This window comes from Lithobates pipiens, unplaced genomic scaffold (genome assembly GCF_037356315.1).
Source record: "Lithobates pipiens isolate NorthernLeopardFrog02 unplaced genomic scaffold, aLitPip1_a1.2 Scaffold_18, whole genome shotgun sequence".
NCBI classification, from domain to species: Eukaryota; Metazoa; Chordata; class Amphibia; order Anura; family Ranidae; genus Lithobates; species Lithobates pipiens.
Window position 1 is genome coordinate 477,851,762 of NW_027507758.1, and position 24,727 is coordinate 477,876,488.

Here is a 24,727-nt window from a genome sequence, read left to right on the forward strand (position 1 = left end):
ATCCCTCCCTCCTATTCACCTTCTCTATGTACTATCCCTGGTAAACTACCCCCCCCCCCCCCCAGTAAACTGTTTATTAATCATTCTACATGATATGGTTATGCAGATCACCCTTGTGCCTGCATATATGGACGTTATTCTCTGTCTTCTGTAGTCACTGTTTGTGTTATGATCTATATTCACTTCTGTTTATTGATTATTCTATTGCTCGATTACTTTGTACTTGATTTGAAAATTAATAAAATATATATATATATATATATATATATATATATAGCACTAACCCCCTAAGGAGCTGCTGGTTTTATTTGGGCTTACCATTACCTCACCTGCTCGCTTCTCTGTCATGGAGGTTCCGTTGGAAAGTAGCCCAAATGATGATGAATCCGACACTTTGTGCTTATCCTGAATAAATGTTAAAAAAGGACTAAGTCTTCAATAGAGGCTCAGAGGATAAAGGGGGAGTTCAGGCTTCTAGTAATTGTGGGTTTGAGGTATTGGTCAGATCCAGAAGACAAACAGCTCCACAGACTGGATCCAGCAACCTTAGGATAGGCCCCTCTCACTTGACCTAGCAACCTAGCAAAAGTCTCTGCCACAGACTTGTCAATTGAACTTAGAAATCTTGAGAGTATTAAAGAACTACCATACAGTACCAGATTCTTTCAGCCGACCCGGCGATACTGTATGGGTATTGATCCGGGTTGCGTCCTCCAACTAAGTTTCCAGGCTCCCCCAGAGACACCAGCCTTGCACTCGGTCCTCTAATGAAAAAGTCCTCCCCTGGATCCTCCAGTTTTCTTGGCCTCTCCCCGCAGGCGAGACAGCACAGGACCACCCCTGGATTAGTAGGCCCCAAGACTGCTGTGTGCCTACCCTCTCAGTTGCAGAGCCTCGGGCCAGCTGGCCCCGAGGCGCAGGACCATGCGACACCAACCCCAGGCCAGGAGGGCCATGTGGTCGGGATAGCGGACCCTGGAAAACGAACCACCAAAAATGGCGTTGATACCTTAAATACCCTCTCCCAGAATGCATAGCAGGGAGACCACTCCCACTGAGCCATTTCCTAGCAAGAGATGGTATTCAATACATCCAGCCAGCTGCCTTTCCACACTTACCGGTGGTTACAGCGGCACCTAGGATCCAGTTGGAATCAGTGCAACCCAGCTGGACTGGTACAGAAACCAGAACCTTTAAAGAAAATTAGTCTGAGACAACTATAGCTTCAGACAACTAAATTTTAAAAATAATAGCGTTTGCCCATCAGGAGCAGGGCACTACATATATTTATATATATATATATATATATATATATATATATATATATATATATATATATATATATTAAATACACTGCAGCTAACTGAATAACCTGCCTGCTCAATTTAAATCACACTCTCTCTCCGTCCACGCCAACAACACACTACTCAGGGCCAACGTGTAGGCAGTCTTATATAGTGTGGGGCATGGAAATAGTCCCCCTGAGCCCTAACTGGCCAATGGCACCCTGCTTTTGGCCAATTCTGGCTGTCTTAGCTGAGGGCACTGGGATTGGCCAAAGCATGCAGGTCATGGTGCATGCTTTGGCTAATCATCATACAGCAATGCACTGTGATCTCGCAGTGCATTTTGGTACTCAAATTTGCCACGAACGCCACATAATGTTTGCTTTTCAACGAATGGGCGAACACCCGATGTTCGATTCAAACTCATGTTCGCCCCGAACATAAGGCTCATCCCTATTATTCGCATAGTGAAACGATCATAATAGATACTCGCGAACTGTGTGAATAGTGAAAAGTTCATCATAGAAGCTCGCAGACTGTGTGAATAGTTAAAAGTTCATCATAGAAGCTCATGGACTGTGTGAATAGTGAAAAGTTCATCATAGATGCACATGGACTATGTGAATACAGTATTGAAAGGTTCTTGCCTCAGCAATCATATTGTTTTTCTAGGCTATGGAAGTTGGCCACCATGGATGAGCCTGAGCTCGTTTTGGTTGAGCCTTTAAATGTCCATGAGCAGCATTATACATAGGTTCCAAGATTGTTTTTGTATACATGAGCATCAGTCAATTCTCTTCTGACTCAGACGAGTATATGATTTAGTCATGTAGGTTAGCATAAATTATCTCTGTCTTCTTGTTTCAGCTTGTGGCACTGAAACCACTGAATCATAACATCCTGCTGCTGTGTAGGAGGTGATGCTGTACTGGTATCTGATGCTTTTTTATGAATAATAACAGTGATCAAATGAGGGTTTCGCAAAGATGAAATAAATGCATTTCCTGCATATTACCTGGAGTTGTATTGTCTTCAAGGATTTGTTAATGCATTGTTACTGTGAAGTGGAAAATTATATACTCAGACTTATAATGAACTTACCAGCCAGGCAGACAAAAAGAGTAAGGCCGCGTACACACGCGGGGACTGTTCGCTGAAACTGTCCGCTGAAACCAAGTTTCAGCGGACAGTCCGCTCGTGTGTGGGCTTTCAGCAGACAGTTTCAGCGAACAGTCCGCTGAACAAGGTTTTTCGGAAATTCCGAAAAACTGTCCGCTGAAACCTTGTTTCAGCGGACAGTCCCCGCGTGTGTAGGCTTGTTCGTCAAACAAAGTTGCGCGCATGCTCAGAAAGGATTTTCACGCCGAAAGTTATAATGCAGTGTATAGGACGTCGTATTTTTCGTCCCGTCGTACGTGCCGTTCACGTCATCGCGCACGGTTTCAGCAAACTGTTCGTCCGTCGTGTGTGGCCATGTCCGTCCATGCTAATTTTGAGCGGACTGTTTGCCGAAACTGTTTGACGGACAAAGTTGGGCGAACAGTCCCCGCGTGTGTACACGGCCTAAGTTTCAATAATTAATTCAATTTAGAATTTGCTTTGTAGATCTTTTTTACTGTAGTTCAAATCTTTCCTGAGAAGAACATGGAGGCTGTATCATTGTCTGGATGTCATGTTGGGCCTCTGGCTTCAGTATAATGCGTCCCTGATTCAGAACAAGTAGTCTGACTTTCCTGATACATACAAGTCCTCAAAAGGCTCATCATGCATCCCTGTTGTAAATAGCCAGGTTGTAAAGCAGTCTGGAGAATGGTTCGAAATACATATTCTGAGTCTGTTTTTAGTTAACTACCAGAGCCAAACACTATTTCAATTCTATAATTCCTACTGTGATAGAGTGTCTTTAAAAAAACTAAAAACTTTTTACTCTGGTGCATGAGAATAAGACCCCTGGTGTAAACTGTCTGTGTTGATGGGGGGGATGGAACAATTTTGGTCTGCCTAAAGCCCCGTACACACGAGCGGACTTTTCAACATCCAAAGTCCGACGGACTGAGTCCGTCAGACTATTCGATCGTGTGTGGGCTGCAACGGACTTTTGACTCACCAAAGTCCGAAGGACTTTAGAATATGGAACATGCTTCAAATTTTTCCGAAGGAACTCCGCCGGACCCGGTCCCTTCGAAAAATTCGCTCGTGTGTATGCTATTCCGACGGACTAAAACCGACGCTAGGGCAGCTATTGGCTACTGGCTATGAACTTCCTTATTCGAATCCAGTCGTACGTCATCAAGTTCGAATCCGTCGGAGTTTAGTGTGATTGTGTGTGGCCAAGTCCGCTCAGCCGAAAAGTCCATCAGAACTCCGTCGGAACTCCGGCAGAACTCCGACGGAACTCCTTCGGAAGTCTGTCGGACATAAGTCCTCTCGTGTGTACGGGGCTTTAGAAAACAGTAGCAGGCTGGGAGATAACCATCTCTGCAGCATCTCAGTGAGTGCATTTAGATTGGCAGAAGACAAGTCTTCTCTAGTAGATTAGTTAAACATCAAGGCCAAACACCACACGGAGGTGGGGAATCTGTGATTAAAACCGGCCCGGTATGAGTTGCCGGAGAGGAAATCACTCAATTTTCCCATTAACAAAGTCAGTGTTTTGTTTTTTAAGAAAAATAACAAACATGTTATAGTTACCTGCTCTGTGCAAGAGTTTTGCACAGAACAGCCCTGATCCTCCTCCCCTTCATTGGCTGCCCTCACGGAAAGGTGTTTTTCAAGGGGGCACCCATGCAGGCTCACTCCCGAGTCCTGCTGCTGAGTCCATTGACACAGACATCAAGGCTTGGCTCTGCCCCCTGCACCCTTGTCACAGGATTTGATTGACAGCAGCGGGAGTCATTGGCTCCCGCTGCTATCAGTTTGTCAAATGAGGAGAGAGACAGTGGCTGGAGCTGCTGGGCTCGTGCACATCGCTGGATCGGATTGGGCTCAGCTAAGAAAAAGGGGGGTCTGGGGGGCAGCTGCAGCAAAGAATGTTTTAGAATGCATTAAACTGTTATTAAACCCAGAACCCTGCATTCACTATATCTGGTCTCCCACAGTACACAGAACATGGAAATGCAATTATTTTAGTAAATATAAACTGCTAAATACCTTTTCTCATCAGCAGTATATAACAGTCTTGTGACTAATATCAGTGCCTGATTAAAGCTTGTAGGAGGAGTTTTCATACTGACCCTCTGTCTGGACAGAGCTGATTGGCCCTGTGCTGATTACATGCACTCTCCCAAGAAAAAAACAACAACTCTCTAGCAATACACACCAAACTGAGCATGTGCAGGGTGCCTCCAAGGCTCTGTTCTATCAGGAGATGGCTTGGGGACTGCGGAAGAAGGGAAGGATCAGAGAAGACAGGATCAAACAGCCATTTTACACAGTACAGAGGATTAACCCCTTAGGTTCCACAGTGAGTATAACAAGCATGCTTTACTGCATATACATACTGATTTTACTGTTGTGGCTTTAGCAACACTTTAACCGCTTGCCGACCAGCCGCCGCCATTATACAGCGGCAGGTCAGCTCTTCTGCCAAATCGCTGTAGCTGTTCGGTGGCTTGTGCAGGTGCGATTGTGGGTCGGGCAGACTCGATGTGCGCCGGCGGCCCACAATTGCTTATTACAGAGGCAGAACGGGGAACTGCCATTGTAAACAAGGCAATTTCCCATTCTGACAGGTGACATGATAGGGATCTACTGTTCCCAGTGATCGGGTACAGTTATCTCTGTCATGTTCCAGTAAGCCCATCCCCCTTACAGTTAGAAAAATCTGCCTAGGAAACACATTTAACCTCTTGATCGCCCCCTAGTGTTAACCCCTTCCCTGCCAGTGTTATTTATACAATAATCAGTGGATATTTTTAGCTCTGATCGCTGTATCATAGTCAATGGACCCAAAAAAGTGTTAAAAGTGTCTGATCGGGCTATAAATATATCCCCTATTTTGTAGACGTTATAACTAAACCAATCAATATACACCTATTACATTTTTTTTTTTTTTTACCAAAAATATGTAGAAGAATACATATTGGCCTATACTGAGGAATAAATTAGTTTTTTTTATATATATATATTTTTTTGGATATGTATTAAAAACAAAAAAACATTTTTTTTCAATATTGTCGCTCTTTGTTTGTTTATAGCACAAAAAATAAAAACCACAGCGGTGATCAAATACCACCAAAAGAAAGCTCTATTTGTGGGAAAAAAAGGATGCAAAATTTGTTTGGGTATAACGTCGCACGACTGCGCAATTGTCAGTTCAAGCAATACAGTGCCGTATCTCAAAAAATGGCCTGGTCATTAATGGGGCAAATCCTTCCAGGGCTGAAGTGGTTAAGGTGAAAAACCTTGAGACTTTACAACCACTTTAACCCCTCTGACACCTAACTGCGCTGGTAGTTACCTAAAGAGTGCTGAGTTTAGGGCTAAAATGGGGAAGTTGTTAATCAATGTTAAGATTTATACTTCAAATACAAATCTGAAGTGTTGCCCTTCTGAAGTCTGAAGGAGAACTAAAGCTAGCTTTTATATATATATAAAAAAAATAATTGGTTTACTGCCTGCTAGTTGTACCCCTTTCATCTACCCTGTTACCCTACTTCTTACCCTTCTTAGAGGAAAAAAGGTACCCCTTTAACCACTAGAGATCCACGCTATAGCCGAATGATGGCTACAGCGCGGACCTGCATTGCCGGGACGACATCTATTGACATTGTCCCATGCACGAGCAGCCTGCGTGCCCTCTGAAGGGCGCAGCGGCGCGCTCTGTGATCAGCGAGTCTACGCCGACCCCTTACCACGTGATCAGCTGTCAGCCAATGACAGCCGATCGTGTGATGTCAACACAGCCAGTAATCGGCTATTTTTTCTCCTTGCGCTTACAGCGCGAGAAGAAAAAAAAAAGCCGATCACCAGCGGCAGTGAAAGAGACATCAGTCCCGATCACTGCGATGTGCCCCAGTTCCTCAGTGCCCACCTGTGCCCCCTACCAGTGCCCACCAACACCACCTGTCAGTGCCCACCAGTGCCACCTGTCAGTGCCCACAGCGCCACCTGTCAGTGCCCACAGTGCCACCTAGCAGTGCCCACAATCAGTGTCTGAACAGTGCTGCACATTAGTGCCACCTATCAGTGCCCATCAGTGTCACCTACCAGTGCCTATCAGTGCCCATCAGTGACACCTATCAGTGCGCATCAGTGCCACCTATCAGTGCCATCTATCAGTGTCCATCAGTGCCATCTATCAGTGGTACCTATCAGTGCCCATCCGTGCCACCCATCAGGGCCCATCAGTGCCATCTTATCAGTGGCCATCAGTGCCGCCTTATCTGTGCCCATCAGTACCGACTTATCTGTCCCCATCAGTGCCACCTTATCTGTGCCTATCAGTATCGCCTTAACTGTGCCTATTAGTGCTCATCAGTGCAGCCTCATCAGCACATATTAAATTACCTGTTTGCAAAATTTTATAACAAACTATTAAACATGATTTTTTTTTTCTAAATTTTCCATCTTTTTTTGTTTGTTTAGCAAAAAATAAAAACCCCAGCTGTGATTAAATACCACCAAAAGAAAGCTCTATTTATGGGAAAAAAATTATAAAAAATTCATTTAGGTACAGTGTTGCATGACTGCGCAATTGTCATTCAAATTGCATCAGCGCTGAAAGCTGAAAATTGGTCTGGGCAGGAGGGGGGCTTAAGTGCCCAGTGAGCAAGTGGTTAAAACAGGACATTTAGTACACATATCCTTTATATGATTTTGTTGTGGTGTGACTGTTTGCGTATTCCGCATGTCACCTGATTCACGTACAAAAAGTAGATTTTTCTCCATTAGCCTAGACTTTATGACTCCTCGTGAGATAGCAAAGCCATTAGATCATCATAAAGTGCTGCTGCATTGAAAATTCTGTAGTGTTTGCTGACCCCTCGTGAAATGTTCTGGGATAACAACATATGCATCTGTTTCATTTGACGTGGGGGTTGATTGCTACACTATCCTGTGTTAACAAATACAACAGTTCACGTGAATATTCTTTTAAAAAGTAGAAATTTCCCTTATCGGTATTTGAAAAGAACCTATGCTGGCGTGAAAATTATCCCTTTAAAAAGTCAGCTGCCGCATACTGTATCTCTGAGGTCAGCCATATTTTTTGTCAATGGTCAATTACAGGTCAAGTCTTGTTTCTAAAAAATGTGTCCTGATGGTATCCATCTTAGATTTGTTGTACCTTTACCTTATTTATGTTAGACTGGATTATTTTCATGCTATCTGCTTTGCTTATGTGTCTTTAATAATTGCTGGTATGTGCTAACTGAACTATTTCCACCCAAAAACTGAAACACTGCTATCTGATTTTCTTATGTCTATTTAATAATTGCTAGCATGTTATTTTTGCTTAACCGTCTGTAGACCTGTCCACATTACAATGCTTTATTATCTCCCTCGTCTTACCCAGAATTATGGCCCGTAACTTTAGTGCCCTCTTGCTAATATGCTTATGTGGATAAATGTATTATTATTACACAATGCTGTTGATTTATTAAAGGAAAAAAGGGTGTTCCTTTGAAAGGAAAATTTCACTTTGCAATGGAATTGTCTTTTAGCTTGGTGAATTTGGTGAAAATTTACTTTGCAAAGCATACCCAATCACTTGACAAGAAAAAATGTAAAAGCAGTATTTTTGCTTGTAAGTGATTGGATGATGAAGGTAAGGGCTGCTAATAGACTCTGTGCCCCACTGGTTGTCCTGACTCCTCCATCACCTCTGACACCCCGGGTTCAGTCATCTTACCAGCTGTACAAATAATAAGAAACTCACACGATATCAGTGAAATAGTTCCAGTTGTTTACTGTATTAATGAGAATACAGAAAATCGTGCATACTGCGAATAATAAAAGGTATTCTTATCTGAACACTATAACTCTATTTATGAAAGGCAAACTTAGTGATTTGAAACCTTTTTGTAGCAAGGAAACACAGAGTACACAGTATAACTCAAATTCAATTAGACCTTACCCGAATCACAGAAACCTATGTGAGCAGGTCAGCAGAAGGGGAGGGAACTGGCACTTTATTTCCTATGTCAGGCTCACTTCCTTCTGTTTCTTCAACCCACAGGCCATTAACAATATTACAACATGAGAAAACAATATACAAACTATTATTCATTCATTTATTATTTATTCAAATTGGCTGACTCCCTTAAATAGAGTTCCAGAGAAGTGAGAGCAGACCCTTTGTGCTAAAAGTCATTTGAGCAGATGAAGAGGATAAAAAGGGTTAAAGTGTTGCTTCTTGGAATCTGGAAGTTTTCAGCTAGCTTCTAGTAATGTGATTAGGGTAATGCTTGATAATGGTGTATAGCAAATTTGGCAGATCTGTAGGATAATCTTATTTTACTTTTAAACTCTTCTTGTATTACCTTAACAGTATTGCATCCAATAAGATTGCAAGTAGTAAAGAAGTGAACAGGGCATAGGTGTCTGCATGCGGTGTCTTTAACCACTTTCAGACCGGACCATTTTGCTGGTAAATGACCAGAGGTCTTTTTACACTTTGGCACTGCGCTGCTTTAACTGGTAATTGCGCGGTCATGCAATGTTGTACCCAAACAAAATTTGCGTCCTTTTCTTCCCACAAATAGAGCTTTCTTTTGATGGTATTTGATTGCCTCTGCGATTTTTATTTTTTGCGATATAAACGTAAAAAGACCGCAAATTTTGAAAAAAAATGATATTTTCTACTTTTTGTTATTAGAAAAATCCAATAAACTCAATTTTAGTCATACATTTAGGCCAAAATGTATTCAGCCACATGTCTTTGGTAAAAAAAAAGTCAATAATTGTATATTTATTGGTTTGCGCAAAAGTTGTCACATCTACAAACTAAGGTACGTTTTCTGGAATTTACGCAGCTTTTAGTTTACGACTGTCTATCTCATTTCTTGAGGTGCTAAAATGACAGGGCAGTACAAAACCCCCCCAAATGACCCCATTTTGGAAAGTAGACCCCCTAAGGAAATTGATAAGAGGCATGTTGAGCCCATTGAATATTTTATTTTTTTGCCTCAAGCGATTGAATAATGACAAAAAAAAATTTTTTTTTTTTTTTTTACACAAAGTTGTCACTAAATGATATATTGCTCACACATGCTATGGGCGTATGTGAAATGACACCCCAAAATAAATTCTGCTGCTTCTCCTGAGTACGGGGATACCACATATGTGGGACTTTTTGGGAGCCTAGCCGCGTACAGGGCCCCGAAAACCAAGCACCGCCTTCAGGCTTTCTAAGGGCGTAAATTTTTGATTTCACGCCTCACTACCTATTACAGTTTTGAAGGCCATAAAATGCCAAGATGGCACAAAACCCCCACAAATGACCCCATTTTAGAAAGTAGACACCCCAAGCTATTTGCTGAGAGGCATGTTGAGTCCATGGAATATTTTATATTTTGCCACAAGTTGCGGGAAAATTACAAACTTTTTTTTTTTTTTTTTTTTTTTTCACAAAGTTGTCACTAAATGATATATTGCTCATGCATGCCATGGGCATATGTGAAATGACACCCCAAAATAAATTCTGCTGCTTCTCCTGAGTACGGGGATACCACATATGTGGGACTTTTTGGGAGCCTAGCCGCGTACGGGGCCCCGAAAACCAAGCACCGCCTTCAGGCTTTCTAAGGGCGTAATTTTTTGAGTTCACTTCTCACTACCTATTACAGTTTTGAAGGCCATAAAATGCCAAGATGGCACAAAACCCCCACAAATGACCCCATTTTAGAAAGTAGACACCCCAAGCTATTTGCTGAGAGGCATGTTGAGTCCATGGAATATTTTATATTTTGCCACAAGTTGCGGGAAAATTACAAACTTTTTTTTTTTTTCACAAAGTTGTCACTAAATGATATATTGCTCACGCATGCCATGGGCATATGTGAAATGACACCCCAAAATAAATTCTGCTGCTTCTCCTGAGTACGGGGATACCACATATGTGGGACTTTTTGGGAGCCTAGCCGCGTACGGGGCCCCAAAAACCAAGCACCGCCTTCAGGCTTTCTAAGGGCGTTACAGTTTTGAAGGCCATAAAATGCCAAGATGGCACAAACCCCCCCCCCCAAATGACCCCATTTTAGAAAGTAGACACCCCTAAATTTAGGGGTACACTAGTGAGACTAGGTAATAAATGGCGGGTGCCCTGAAACTATAAAAAAATAACTAACCAACCAGCGTCACCTGTAACAGTTATATGGTGATCACTGGTGAAAGGGTTAACTAGGGGGCAATCAGGGGGCTTTATGCGGTAGTATATGGGGGTCCCTGGCGCTATAAAAAGCTGCGGCGAACCTAAATACCTACCTGCCTAACTAGCGTCACCTGTGACACTAATACAGCGATCAGAAAAACGATCGCTTATTAGGCTGGGTTCACACTGGAGCGATGCGGGAACGCCACGAATGCGCGGCGGGTTCCCGCATCGCATGCCTCCCGGCGGCAGTTCACACTGCCCTATGCGAACTGCTGGGAGTGTCAGTGAAATGTTAATGACACCCCCAGATCAGTTCGCATATCGCAGTGCGATCTGCAAACTTGGATCGCATGGTGTGAACACCCATGCGATCCGATTCTGCTGCGGACCAAAAAAAGGGTCCCGTGCGAGTTTGCGGCGGGTGCGGCGGGTGCGACACGAATTCAGCCATACTATCTGTATAGCTGAACTCGAATCGCACAGAGATCGGATGTGATTTGCACTGCAGTGCGGTGCGAATCACATCCGTTCTCATAAACCGCTGCAATGTGAACCCAGCCTTAGTGACACTGGCGACGGGGGGTGATCACGGGGTTAAACCTTTATTGGGGGGGTTAGGGGGGTACCTTAGAACTAAAGGGGGCTAACCCTAACTGCCCTAACAGTTATTAGTCACAAATGACACCTGCCGGGTGATCAGGGGGTTAAACCTTTATTAGGTAATAAATGGCGGGTGCCCTGAAACTATAAAAAAATAACTAACCAACCAGCGTCACCTGTAACAGTTATATGGTGATCACTGGTGAAAGGGTTAACTAGGGGGCAATCAGGGGGCTTTATGCGGTAGTATATGGGGGTCCCTAGCGCTATAAAAAGCTGCGGCGAACCTAAATACCTACCTGCCTAACTAGCGTCACCTGTGACACTAATACGGCGATCAGAAAAATGATCGCTTATTAGGCTGGGTTCACACTGGAGCGATGCGGAAACGCCGCGAATCCGCGGCGGGTTCCCGCATCGCATGCCTCCCGGCGGCAGTTCACACTGCCCTATGCGAACTGCTGGGAGTGTCAGTGAAATGTTACTGACACCCCCAGATCAGTTCGCATATCGCAGTGCGATCTGCAAACTCGGATCGCATGGTGTGAACACCCATGCGATCCGATTCTGCTGCGGGCCAAAAAAAGGGTCCCGTGCGAATTTGCGGCGGGTGCGGCGGGTGTGGCGGGTGCGGCGGGTGCGGCGAATGGCTGAACTCGAATCGCACAGAGATCGGATGTGATTTGCACTGCAGTGCGGTGCGAATCACATTCGTTCTCATAAACCGCTGCAATGTGAACCCAGCCTTAGTGACACTGGCGACGGGGGGTGATCACGGGGTTAAACCTTTATTGGGGGGGTTAGGGGGGTACATTAGAACTAAAGGGGGCTAACCCTAACTGCCCTAACAGTTATTACAGTCACAAATGACACCAATGCAAAAAAAAAAAAAAAAAAAAAAAAAATGACATTGGTGTCACTGTGACTGGGGGGCAGGGGTAATTGGGGGGGTGATCGGGGGGTAAAGGGGGGGTGTGAGTGTGCCTGGCATGTTCTACTGTGTGTGGGATGTGTTGGTGCAACTCACTGATCCGCTCTCCTCCGTGTCGGAACGAAAAATACCGACACGGAGGAGAGAATACATCACTTCCTCTCCTGTGTTTACATTACAGGAGAGGAAGTGATGTCACCGGGGATTTCCATTCGTCGGGAGCGATCGCGAGGGGGTGGCCATGAATGAATGGCCGTCCCCTCGTCCGGGATCGCTCCCGAACGAAAACCGACCGCCGCAGGCACCGGGCGGGGGCCCGATCGGGCCCCCGACCCGCGGGAGGCAAAGCACGTACATGTACGTGCTTATGCCTGCCCGTGCCATTCTGCCGACGTACATCGGCGTGAGGCGGTCGGCAAGTGGTTAAAGAATGTATGAACTGACTTCCAGTGGCACCACAAGTACCAGAAGCTGGGCTGAGTAAATGATGTCTGTATGCAGGGTCTTTTAAAGAATCTAAATGAGCTATGCCCGCTCACCACACCGGAGAATGCAGGTGATGAATAAAACCCTCTCAGGAACTTCCTGTGGATCCTGGCTCTGGAAAATGATGTCTGGCGTTCACCACACCACTCTGCGGCCTACCCGGATCTGAAGTGCAGGCGTCGCTGGAAGACCTGGAACAGCCTTCGGTCTGCTGGAGAACAGAAATGATGCTGTACGCAGAGGTCCCTCTGGGTGTAGCTGAATGGCTCCTGCTGTGTAGGCCACAAATCAGCAGTAGCTCACAATGAAACAGAGCTCCCTGCTGGCAGATTCAAACCGGTGTCCCAAGAGAGCTATGCCGTGGCAAGTGACAATCCACAAGGTGTGACAGGTGACGTGGTAAGTGACAATCTGCAACTTGTGGCGAGTGATATGGCAAGTGACAATCCGCAACATGTGGCAGGTAATGTGGCAAGTGACAATCCACAATGAGTGGCAGGTGATGTGGGAATTGACAATCCGCAATGTGTGGCAGGTGATATGGCAAGTGACAATCTGCAACGGGTGGTAAGTAACACACTCAGGGCTCTCACTGATTCTGCATTATGGTGAGTTGAACCATTTCATTTTATATAACAATATAATAATAGAAATAATGTGCTTTAATCATCCTGACACCATAACAACCATGGTGCCGTGATGATTGAAGCACCAACACCAGTCATTGCCCTGATAAATTACCCGCAAAAAAAACATTTATTTTTTTTCAAACAGTGCCCATCCTTGCTATCCACTGTTACCTGGTGCCTCTGTGTCTCTCAGTCTTCCTTTTACGAATGTATCTTCTGTGCAGTCTACCCAGCATCCTGTCTTCCAGCTCCTATGTGCCACAGTACTCTCCTGCTAACAAATCTGCCTTCTAGTGTGCCCAGCATCCTAGTGCAACACAATACTCCTGCACTCCTGCCTCCTTGCAATTCCAGCTCTTTAGTGTCATGGTATACTTTAGAACTGCAGTCACTGTTGTGAGTTCAGCATTCTTGTGCTCCTCTGTATCTAGTCAGCTGCAGCCTGCACAGGTATGGCTGAAAGCCAGAACCTGGAAGTCAGCTGCTGAAAACCCATCTCCATCATCAGAAGCTCAGGTGAAAACCAGCAGATCCTTAGAACACTATGTATGTTGGTTCACACCCCTACCAGGTGCGCAGGCTATGCAGTGGGTCCATGGTCCCCTGCCATACATGACAGTTTTCTTTTGTCCCTGTGTTACCTCCCATGAAGGCCTAGCACAGATATGAGATTTAACTGTAACCATTTCTATTATAGTCCACACTAACATTATAAGTTTTCCTTTGAAATTTCTTCTCTTGGTTTCCTGCAGCTGGTCCCCAAGCCAATAGCACCCCCGGCCTGTTTGTGGGTGTCTCCTTAGCTAGATAGTTGTTAAGGAGATACTTGTGTGTACATGCTTCCAGTCAGTGCTGTGTGTCCATAGACACATACGCCACACACACAAGCCATGTCCCTGCTCTCTCCAAACAATTTGACTGAAGGCAGCAGGAGCCTAGCCAGAATACCAGGGAAGAAATGCAGATCATCCTCCTGGAGCTGGCAGCTATAGCAAGTGATCGTAGATAAGTATTTTGGCAGGAGAAGCATATAAAAGTCATTTTTAACCTTAAAATGGATGTAAACCCACTCTCATCATTTCTAAATTACTTCCATAGTGCTGAACTATAAGGATATACATGCCTCCTGCATGTATCCTTACATGTCAAATATCTGCCCTTTAGCTGTTTGGAGCCCTGCGATACTCTGCATTCTGTGGGCGGGTCTGTTGTCCAGGGCTCAGTGGGTGGAGTTGTGATGTCAGCAGCCTCACCGCCACCTCTACACTCCCCTTGGCCAGGCACACCTCCCCCTGTATATATCTATCCACATTGCAAGTCGGCTATGTGAGTCCAGGTGATTAAGGTCCCTAAGAGGGGGGTTGATGCCTTACGGTTGTTGTGCCGGAGAGAGGGGTTCTGGATCTTCCACCTCCAGACTTGTATTCATTACGGCCTCAACTTCGAGTGGGATGTTAGCCACTTTTATGGATGAACTGTTGGGATGCCCCTCTCTGGCATTGACTGGGCGCTGCACCCATCCTTATACAGTTGTAGTATTATTTATGCTTGCTTGATTTATTGGGGACTTTTTGTGTCTATACACATTGCTTCGGAATATATCTAGGTAGGAAGGGATCAAGATATTTATGGTTATATTATTGTTCTTTATGGAATTTGATTTCTTTAATTAAATTATTTTATCTTCCATTATAAAAGTTTAGTCTTTTTCTATTGTGTTTTTCTCTTTTTCCCTTTGGTTATTCCTTTCATTAATTCATTTTTTTCTTTGTTCCTGTGCATTTATATATTTGTGATCTATAAAAAAAAAATTATTTCATTTTTTCGTTTTGCAAAAACATTTTTCATGTTTTATTTTTTATTCTTTATACTATATTTATTTTTTATATTTCATCCTTTTTTCTCATATGTCCCTTTGATAGGTTTTTGGTTTTGCAGGAACAATCTATTCTACATTATTCAAATTGTGCATTGTTTTTACGAAGCTATCAAGGCATCAGGAAGCCCATACTGATATCATCAAACACCTGTGTCAGGTGGGGGTGGACCTATTTAATACAGATTATTTGGGCATGTCTGTTTTATGATTAAGCACATTTTTTTTTTGTGTGAAACGTGTCAACCTATTGCAGTGTCCTGTGTGTGTCACGCTGGGAACTTCAATAAAAGGATTTGGGACTTAACGTGGTGTGCAGCTGTTTCTTCATTCATTGTGCATTCCCATGGGAGAAGCTGTGGCATGGATCGGCACTGTTGGTGTTGTGGTCACTTTGTTAGGAATTATAGGCGAGAAAGGGCTATGCCTCAAAAAGGTTTACCCCTCAATCTAAAGAATCACAGGCTAGGGGGACAAGCTACAAGAAGTACTTTCTTCAGCCTCCATCTTGGAGCTAAAGTTTTTGCTCCTAATTCAGTTACCAGTAATGACAGCAGTTATGGATCTGAGGTTACTTATATGGGCTATGCCTCTTATCAAAAACATTACAAACAGTATCAGACATTGGACTTTCCTCGGATAGTGTTGGAGGCTGCCAATAAATTACCCCTCCCTGTGGTAGGGGTTGATTGGATGAGAATTCAGGTATTTGTTTACATTTTTGTTAAAATCGAAGTGGTAGTGACCCATGGCTCTACCTTCTCATAAGTCCCTGTTGTTTTAGGCATGAATGTGCTACAGTAACTGATTATACTTCAGCTTCTGCAGGACACCTCTTTGAGATCAGTATTGCAGTACTCAGTGGGAGTGGAATCTTCTATTTAAAGGAGTGGAATCAGAATCCAAATAATGGAATCTTTCTGGGAATGCAAGCAGGAGGCTCCATAAAAAGTGCGTGCCCCAGACCTACTCCTCTTGCAGCTAATGCACATATATGCAACGTAGTTCAGAAGGAGCAAGATATGGAGAGGAAGCAGGTGCAAACACGATCCATTGTGATAGCCATGCCATTTAAACAGTGCAAAGCAGTTTCAGCACTGCAAAAGAATCAGTTTCAGCCCTGACTCTTAATCTTTGTGCAGAATGTGTTTCCAGTGCAGAAAACAGTGATCACCCACACCACACTGGGAAGCGGCAAGGAGTTTTTCCAAGATCGTCCGATTTGAACAAACCACATAGGCACAACCCTACTGAAAGCAAACTGGAAGCCAAATGGAAGTCAAGGTCATATCAAATTGGAGTGTGGCCATCTCTTGAATAAATGGTATATGATATAGTGCCTGAGGATGGAGCAAGTGGACTTTGCAAGCCCTTAGGATCTGCATCAACCTCATGTGTTTAGTGCAGATTATTTTCCGGCTGCAAGGGTTACCAATCACCTGGGTCCAGGAGAGACGTCCCTGCGGTTGAAGGCTTGTGGGAAGGGCATCCTCATCTTCTTCCTTTGGTAGAGACCTTGTCCAGAAGGCCTTGACCATCCTTTTGAAATTTTGACAGCATCCTGATCTTCCTTTTGAGACTGGACATCTGCCTAGACAAACCACCAGAGGACTAATGCCCATCAAGAAATCAAGAACAAGTTTATGTTGCTTATTTTGTTTGGCGATCTCTTATTCTGAGGACTACATCTGTTAAGGGGGGTGCAGGTAAATGGAGGCTACAGTATATCCTCGAACCTAAAAATTGAACTGTTCTGTTACCTCAGGTTGGTGGGAGCCCACTGAGGAATTATTGTCAAATGCTTTACCTATGCAGAGGCAATTGAAGCCTATTATTTCATAGTTACATAGTCAGGCTGAAAAAATAGTCCATCAAGTTCACCCAATAGAAAAATAAATAAGTGTAAACCCTTATACATAAACCCCACAGTTGATCCAGAAAGCAAAAATATTTATATAAAAAAAAGGTCCAGTAGAGAAAGATTCCTCCAAACTTTCTAAATAAAGGGACAATTTATTGACCTTCAGACTTTAGAGGGACCAGACTGTGGACAGTGGGAGTGGAAATTGTTCCTGGGGGGAATAGTGCCCCATTGTTGATATCATTTGGAGAAATAGTGCCCCATCACTGGTGTCAGTGGGAGGAATAGTGCTCCATCATTGGTGTCAGTGGGAGAAATGGTGCCCCATTGTAGATGTCAATTGGTAGAATAGTTTCTCATATCAATAGGAGGCATAGTGCCTCAAATGTCGAATAAAGGGAAGCAAAGGGCCACATCCGGCCCTGTTCTGCAGTTTGGAGACCCCTGCCTTAGATCTCTGGATCAACAATTATGGTGCTATTACTTGGAAATATTATACTGTATATTATCCCTTCATTTTTATTAACACTCTTCCTCTTCCTGCCATTTTTCAGCTTTTTTGCTGAGTTTTAGCTTCACATAAGTAAACTTTTAGAGCCCTTTCACACCTATGCATTCTATTGTGATTCATTCATATATAAGTCAATTTGTTCATTAATGTACCTTGCGTTAAGGCAGCCCATTCATTCATTCATTTAGAATGGGCTGCCAACACATGACAGAAATAAGAAAACCAGGTATGCACTTCTATGCAGTTCATATGTGATGGGGTAGTGCTTCTCCGTCAGCATGTTATTGTGTGTTGAGTGGTCACTCTAAATTAATGAAATATTGCGTGTTACCATACACTGCCCGGCTTGTGGTGACACGGAGGTGTATCTTTGCCTTGCATTCCAGAGGAAATAGCCTAAAGAGATGTTTTATGGTATTTACATTACAAAGTATAATCTGCGGCATACTTCATAAGTCATGAACAGAGCCTGCAACAAACGTAGCTAGTCATTATGTACACTACATGGAGCATTAATTAATTGGTGCAAAGATCTACTACAATAAATCAGCCCCAAAACGTTACAAAAGGTATAAGTAGTGGCTTCTGTTTATGAGCTTGTTGTCACATTCTGACATGTTACCATGCATTATAAAGTGAAGAATTATCTCTCTAAGCCCTTGTACACACGATCGGAGAATTCGTCGCAATGTGTCCTATCGGACCGTGTTGTCGGATAATCCGACTGTGTGTGGTATGCATCGGACTGATTCCGTCGGAATATCCGTCGGACCCAATTTTCCAACTTGTTGGAAATATTTTCCGACCAACTGGTTCGATCGGACATACTCCGATCATGTGTAGAGAATTTTGATTGGACCAAGTGCCACGCATGCTCAGATCAAATTCCTACATCAAAGCTATTGGATACTAGCCTGAATGTAGTCCCATCGTAACGAAATTACGTCATCACGTTCTGAAAGATCAGATTTTTCGACAACTTAGTCCGACCGTGTGTATGCAACAGTTTCGGACAAGATCCGACGGACAAAACCTGACGGATTTGGTTGTCGAAATCTCCGACCGTGTGTACAGGGGCTTAGAAGTACACTTTAGTTTTAGTAATTCATACACAGGAGATGTAGACTTTGGCACAGTCTCAGTGATTGAAGAGAACAATTCAATAACAGAACAAACGTGTTACCTTGAGTTAAGGCGGCCATGCATGAATCAAAATGTTTCGGGTTCAACAGGGACCGGCCGAATTTTGATACATGTATGGACAGGCTGGTTGTAAAGGAGTTTCTCTACCAATCGGCTTTTGTACAACCAGCCTGTTAGGTTTTTCCCAAATAATTGGTGCCGCTGTCAGAACACAATAGCTCAACGGGTGTGATTCTCCCATCCACCTTGAATGTGTGGATGGGGGGATCAGGTACCTTTTTTTGAATCAATCCGCTAGTTGAACAAAAAATTATTAAATGATTAATGTATGGCCTGCATTACTCTGCAAACCTGTATGCCAGTACACTTAACTAGTGTCTGAAAATATACTTTGTATGTCAGGGTATATATATGGGTAAAAGGATAGCTATATTTGTGATGTATTGCAATCTCAGTCAAACTCCAAGCAGAAATATTAATGCCAGCAGACTGAAAGTGAATGTCACTGTGGCAGGTTAAATCACAGTTAAACCTTAACAAACAAATGGTAGCTACCACTATATGTTTTAACAGAAAAACAAAGTATTCACCATCAACCATCTGCTGTAACAATTCTGACAAGAAAGGCCGGTATAACACTCACTACCACACCCAGACCAAAATGTAAAAGTTTAACATTTGGTAGCTTTCTTTAAAGAGGCAATTCATTATTTATTTTCAAGTTACAGCATTTAGAGATTCAGCTTAATGATTTAAAAAAATTGCTTAAATTAAAGAAAAGAAAAACCGTGCAAGAAAATATTTACAAAAAATATATTAGAAATCAGGCAATTAGCAGCAGTAAAATAAACAGGATTGTAAGTGAACAAAATTCTTAAAGTGGTTCTAAAGTCTTAAGGTTTTTTACCCTAATGCATTCTATGCATTAAGGTAAAAAAAAACTTATGTGCTGTGGGAGCCCCCCAGCCCCCTTTATTCTTACCTGAGCCCAAGCCAATCCAGCGATGTGCACAAGAGCAATGGCTCTCGCCGCTGTCTCCCTCCTCATTAGGCAGATTGATAGAAGCAGCAGCCATTGGCTCCCACTGCTACCAATCAAATGCCGTGATGAAGGAGCTGTGGGGGGCGGGTCGAGTTGCCCAGGCTGTGTCAATAGAAACAGACTGGGTGGCTCAGGAGCGATCACACAAGGGTGGGGGCACTCACCTAAAAGAAGGGACCTGGAGCGCCAGCTGGGGACCCCAGAAAAGGAGGATTGGGGCTGCTCTGTGCAAAACCATTGCACAGAGCAGGTAAGTATAACATGTTTGTTATTTTTATTTTTTTTAAACTGAAGGTTTAGAATCATTTTAAGAAATCTTCCCTGGTCTTTGGTTTTGTGCAGTCTAATACTGTACATTTGCAGTGTATATCCAATCTGGTGGGTAAGGCCTCGGTTTGATTGTTGTACGACCGAGCGTCTGATTTTTGTCACTATTCGCAAATTGTCGTTTGACAAACACGAACGTAGTGACTTACTATGAGAGTATAAAGAGGAAGTTAATTTCACAAGCACCACCCTTTCGGCCCCTTCTGCTAATTTCATGCCAGTAGAAGTTTGGTGAACGTTGATTTGCGATTTTTAGATCGTACAAAACAAATGCCTTTTAAAATATGTTTGGCTTAACTACATCAGTATCACCAGCAAAGCAGCTTCATTATTATCCCATTAAAGAAGATGAGAATGTGCGCTGCATTTCGACATTTTATCAATTGCCGCGTCACGAACGTTAATTCTAGATTACGGTAGTTTACAAGACCAAACTCTTCCGGCTTGTTCCTTGATTCCAAGCATGCGTATTTGTACTTTTGACTTTTGTGTGACGATTTCTGTACTGACCATCCGAAAAGTAGATGTTGAGTTCACATCCAGCAAAAATTTTATAGCCTACACATCCAGCTTTTGTCTGACGAAAAAGTAACATCAGCTGTTGAAAGCACTGTACTAACGATCCAAAAATATGCAGACAGCTTGTCTTACAAATTTTCCTCCCTTTTGATTTTCCTATCGTCGTGTACGAGGCCTTGAGGCCAGTACACATGCTTTGCTTTTCGGACATCAGTTATGTTACGACGACCAATCACCCGCAAATTTTACCGTTAGTACGATGCTTTCAACAGCCCATTTCACTTTTTCGTCAGACAAAAGCTGGATGTGCAGACTATAAAAATTTTATCGGATGTGAACTCAACTTCTGATTTTCGCTTCATTAGTACAGGTTTTGTATCAAAAAAATCATAAGAGCAAAACTACGCATGCTCAGAAACTAAAGACTACATACAAAACTATTCAACACATTGTATTCTGTCAAATGAAAATTCTTGCATTGTTAGTAACCTCTTCACTTTTTTTGACATGAGAATAGCATGCCACAAAAATCTGATGTTCTGTTGTCTGAAAATCAAAGTGTATGTACAAGGCTTTAGAGTCAATGTCTCTCATAAGTAACAGTAACATTCTTTCATAAGTTCAATGATAAGCCAGAGTTACTGACCTGCAAATACAGCCTTCTTTTCTTTTCCCTAAAAAGAGTATTTACAGATTTAACACAGCCAACAAATGTGTCTGGAGGATGTCTGGAGGATGTGCTGAAGGGGTCCAACAACCAACATATTATTAAACAGGGTGAAAATATGAGTTAATAGACATCAAATATGATATGGGTCTAATTATGATTTGGGTCTAATGCATATTCTCACAATCATATAGCTGATTATTATTTTCCTATTTATTAGTGTAGCATGTTATGAATGAAGCTCCATCACACCAGGAATTTTGAATTATGTAAAAAATGTGGCTATAGTAGATCATCTGTATATCAGTATAGGTCACTAACTGCAGTCTGACAGATGTATATTTCTCCAACTATTATCCAATTTATGACGGGGAAATTACGACATGACTTCATTAGCAGTAGTTTGAAGACTTTGGCTAATGGGGCTATGCTTTCTGCTCTAGCTTTCAGTCAATTGTACTATTACAGGAATAGGATTTAAATATAACCAAATTCCCATAGAAACAAATATGAAAAAATACAAAACAGGAGAATTTGATCAAACAACCACTGTATTTGTTCTGAATGTAAGTTTTATTCAACTTTCATTACAGTTTTTTTTATTTATTTACAAGGTTTCTATCTGGTGTCCATAGCTTTATGTTTGGGAAGCTAAGCGACTCTAATTTTAGAATTGTTTTGGTTTCATATGCCATAAAGTCTTCCAGAATCCATCTTTTTGGGCCCAAGTTAAATTTAAGGGTACCCACACTCGAACTGTAATACAGTTTTAGGTAGACTCTGCTTTAGACCTCCAGTGTAGAAAATTCCCCCCAGTAATGTGACTTGTCCCCATCCTCCATCACTGAAATAGTTATTGCTTGAACGCAGTGATATGAATGCAGTACATAGCTTACTGAAGAAAAAAAATCACAATATCTCCTTTCTCTATATTTCTCTCAAGAATCCTCAGCCCTGATGCAAGCAAATGTCAAATGTCAAAATGCTTTGATAGGTGAATGTCAGTCCGGAGGACTGGAAGTTCTTAGACAGGCTGCTTTTTGGTGCAGACTGCTCTAGGTAATGCTTATGTGATCCTGAGCCTCCATGACTGAAATAACTTAAATCCAATGAAAGAAAGGAGTGGGCCAGGGACAGTCAGGCTGGGATGGAAAGAGTTAGATAATGCTGTATGTTCTTCAGCGAGACAATGAGGTGGACTTTATCTGACCTGCTGCAGTCTCCAAAAGACACTGAGGAGCTCACAGTAATTTCGGAACAGATAGAACCTTGTACAACTGTGTAAGACTGACTGAAAGTAAGGCTGATATTCAGCTTTACCAAATTAATGGATGTAATAGGACCCAGTTTGAACCAATCAAAACTTTTAGAGTGCACTGTATTTGATAACCATCACATATATGACATCACCCAGATAAAATGCTTTGTCTACTGGATGCAAGATTGATCAGAGCTATAAACCACATGTAAGTACAGACTATAACATCCCTGGGCAGAACTGCATTTTCACCAAGTCACTGAATAAACTTTTTGCTGAATGGTTTTATATATTTGAGATAACAGGTGCAATCACTCTATGTTTTCTTAACCTAAAAAACAGCCTGAGTGACTTGTATATTTGTCTGTAGCGAAGCCCATACAAACAAGGTGACGCTGCCTTGGGAAACACAAGAAATAAATTGCAGATAGTCATTGTTACCCACAATCCAGTTCTTAATCCAACGACTTTTCTCATATAGAGCAAAGATTCCAATAGAAGTAAGAGCAGTGGGCTTAAGTAAAAAAACAATATAGTGTGGTGCAAAAAAAAGGTGACACTGGCCCTTGAGGAGACACTTTTCCAAATCCCAGTTTCTCTTGTTTTATAGTACAAAACCAAATAGCAGCAAAATATTAGAGAGAAGCATAAAATGAAAACAGCAACAAATAGAATGTAAAAAAACTTGAGGGTATCATCTCCATGTAACGTTAGAAGTAAAATCACTGGGACTGAACAGAACTCAAAAGGGCACGACAGAGGCTCCTGGGTAAAATACAAAGGTAAGAGGACAACAGCAGGAAACACAAAAGATGAGAGCCAAACAAGCATTAGCAATTTCCATGCCCTTCTTGCTGGAAGCAGAGATAAATAATGTAGGGGCCACAAGACTGCCAAATAGGTATCCATCACCATAGAAGCTGTTGTGAGAACACCACCCCAGTAGGCAACAACCAGCACATATAAAATCAGAATGCAAATAACTTTTGGTATCTTCACGTTCATCACATTGCATATGGCAGTCACGGTGTAGAACAACAGGTATATCAGATCGTAAATGATTGTATTTCCCAGGAGTAAGAACCGCGTTTCCTGGAGCATGGTGACGTTGGAGTATATAGCAAATAATATAGAAGGCGTTAAAAAAAGTGCCGTGATACAGCACAAGGCTGTTGGTATTAGGAAAATATGCATTGTTGAATAAGATGGATGAATAATCCATTCCTGTATCATAAACGGGGAGGGCTGATCAATTGCCAGAGCCTGAAAAACAGTGGAGTTTGAGTATACCTCTCTTTGGAGCATAACTGAAACATTGAACAAGCTGGGCAGGCTGCATCCTGAAGCATTCATGTCTTAAATCCTTCAGCGTATGTCCTAAACCAAGCAAAAATTTGCTACAGAGAGCTCATCCCAAGTAAATTGTAATGCCAACTTCCAAATCTGAATTGGCCGTTTCTGATGCAGTTTTCGTGCCAGAGATAGACTGTTTCTTACGTCCTAACAGATCCCTGCGACTTCCAGAGCAATGAGACCAAACATTTCTGAGGAGCATATTCCCTGAGAATTACTGATTGCCTATGTTTAGAAAACTGAGTTGATTTTTTTTTTTCTCCATTACCATAACAAAGAAGCAGATGTGCTAGCAACTTGATTACACAGATAAGTGATACATTACAGGACGTTCCATGTGTGCTAGGCTGTGCTCCCATCAAGTCAAACCTTCTAATGCTTACTGAAAGCACAGTGCATCGATTTCTTTCAATATAATCAATATCATATTTAATGGTACATATTATTCGGAAAAACAGGACTTTGTTCTATAGAACCATTTGTCCCCAAGCTGTACAAGGCATTTTATATAGATGTGTATGCTTAGGTGAACAATCATCTAAAGGAAGCACACCATGTGACTGATTATCACACAATGGCTATGTCCATGCCGATCGCTGCTCTTTACTGTGAGATTAACCACTTGACCTTTCAGAAGATTTACCCCCCTTCATGACCAGGACATTTTTTTTTGCGGCACTGCGTTTCTTTAACTGATGATTGTGCGCTCATGCAATGCTGTAGCCAAATAAAATTTATGTAACCCCCCCCCCCCCCATAAATACCACAGTTTTTTAAAAGAATTTGTGCTGTGCACAAACAAAACACAGTTCACCTGTGTGTAATTTAATCTCAGTATAAACAGTTGTTCTACGAAGCCCTCAGAGGTTTGTTAGAGAACCTTAGTGGACAAACAGCATCATAAAGGCCAAGGAACACACCACAC

General features: G+C 42.6%; 1 protein-coding gene across 1 annotated transcript; it reads right to left on the bottom strand.

The window, feature by feature from the left end:
* Positions 1–21,618: 21,618 nt before the first annotated feature.
* LOC143990218 (putative G-protein coupled receptor 148) lies at positions 21,619–23,976 on the bottom strand. Its single transcript, XM_077490321.1, has one exon. The coding sequence runs from the start codon at positions 23,800–23,802 to the stop codon at positions 22,735–22,737; it is 1,068 nt and encodes a 355-aa protein (XP_077346447.1). The 5' UTR covers positions 23,803–23,976; the 3' UTR covers positions 21,619–22,734.
* Between the last annotated feature and the right edge of the window lie 751 nt (positions 23,977–24,727).

Excerpts from the sequence above, each read along its gene's own strand:
- LOC143990218 (XM_077490321.1), bottom strand. The coding sequence starts at position 23,802 with ATGAATGCTTCAGGATGCAGCCTGCCCAGCTTGTTCAATGTTTCAGTT.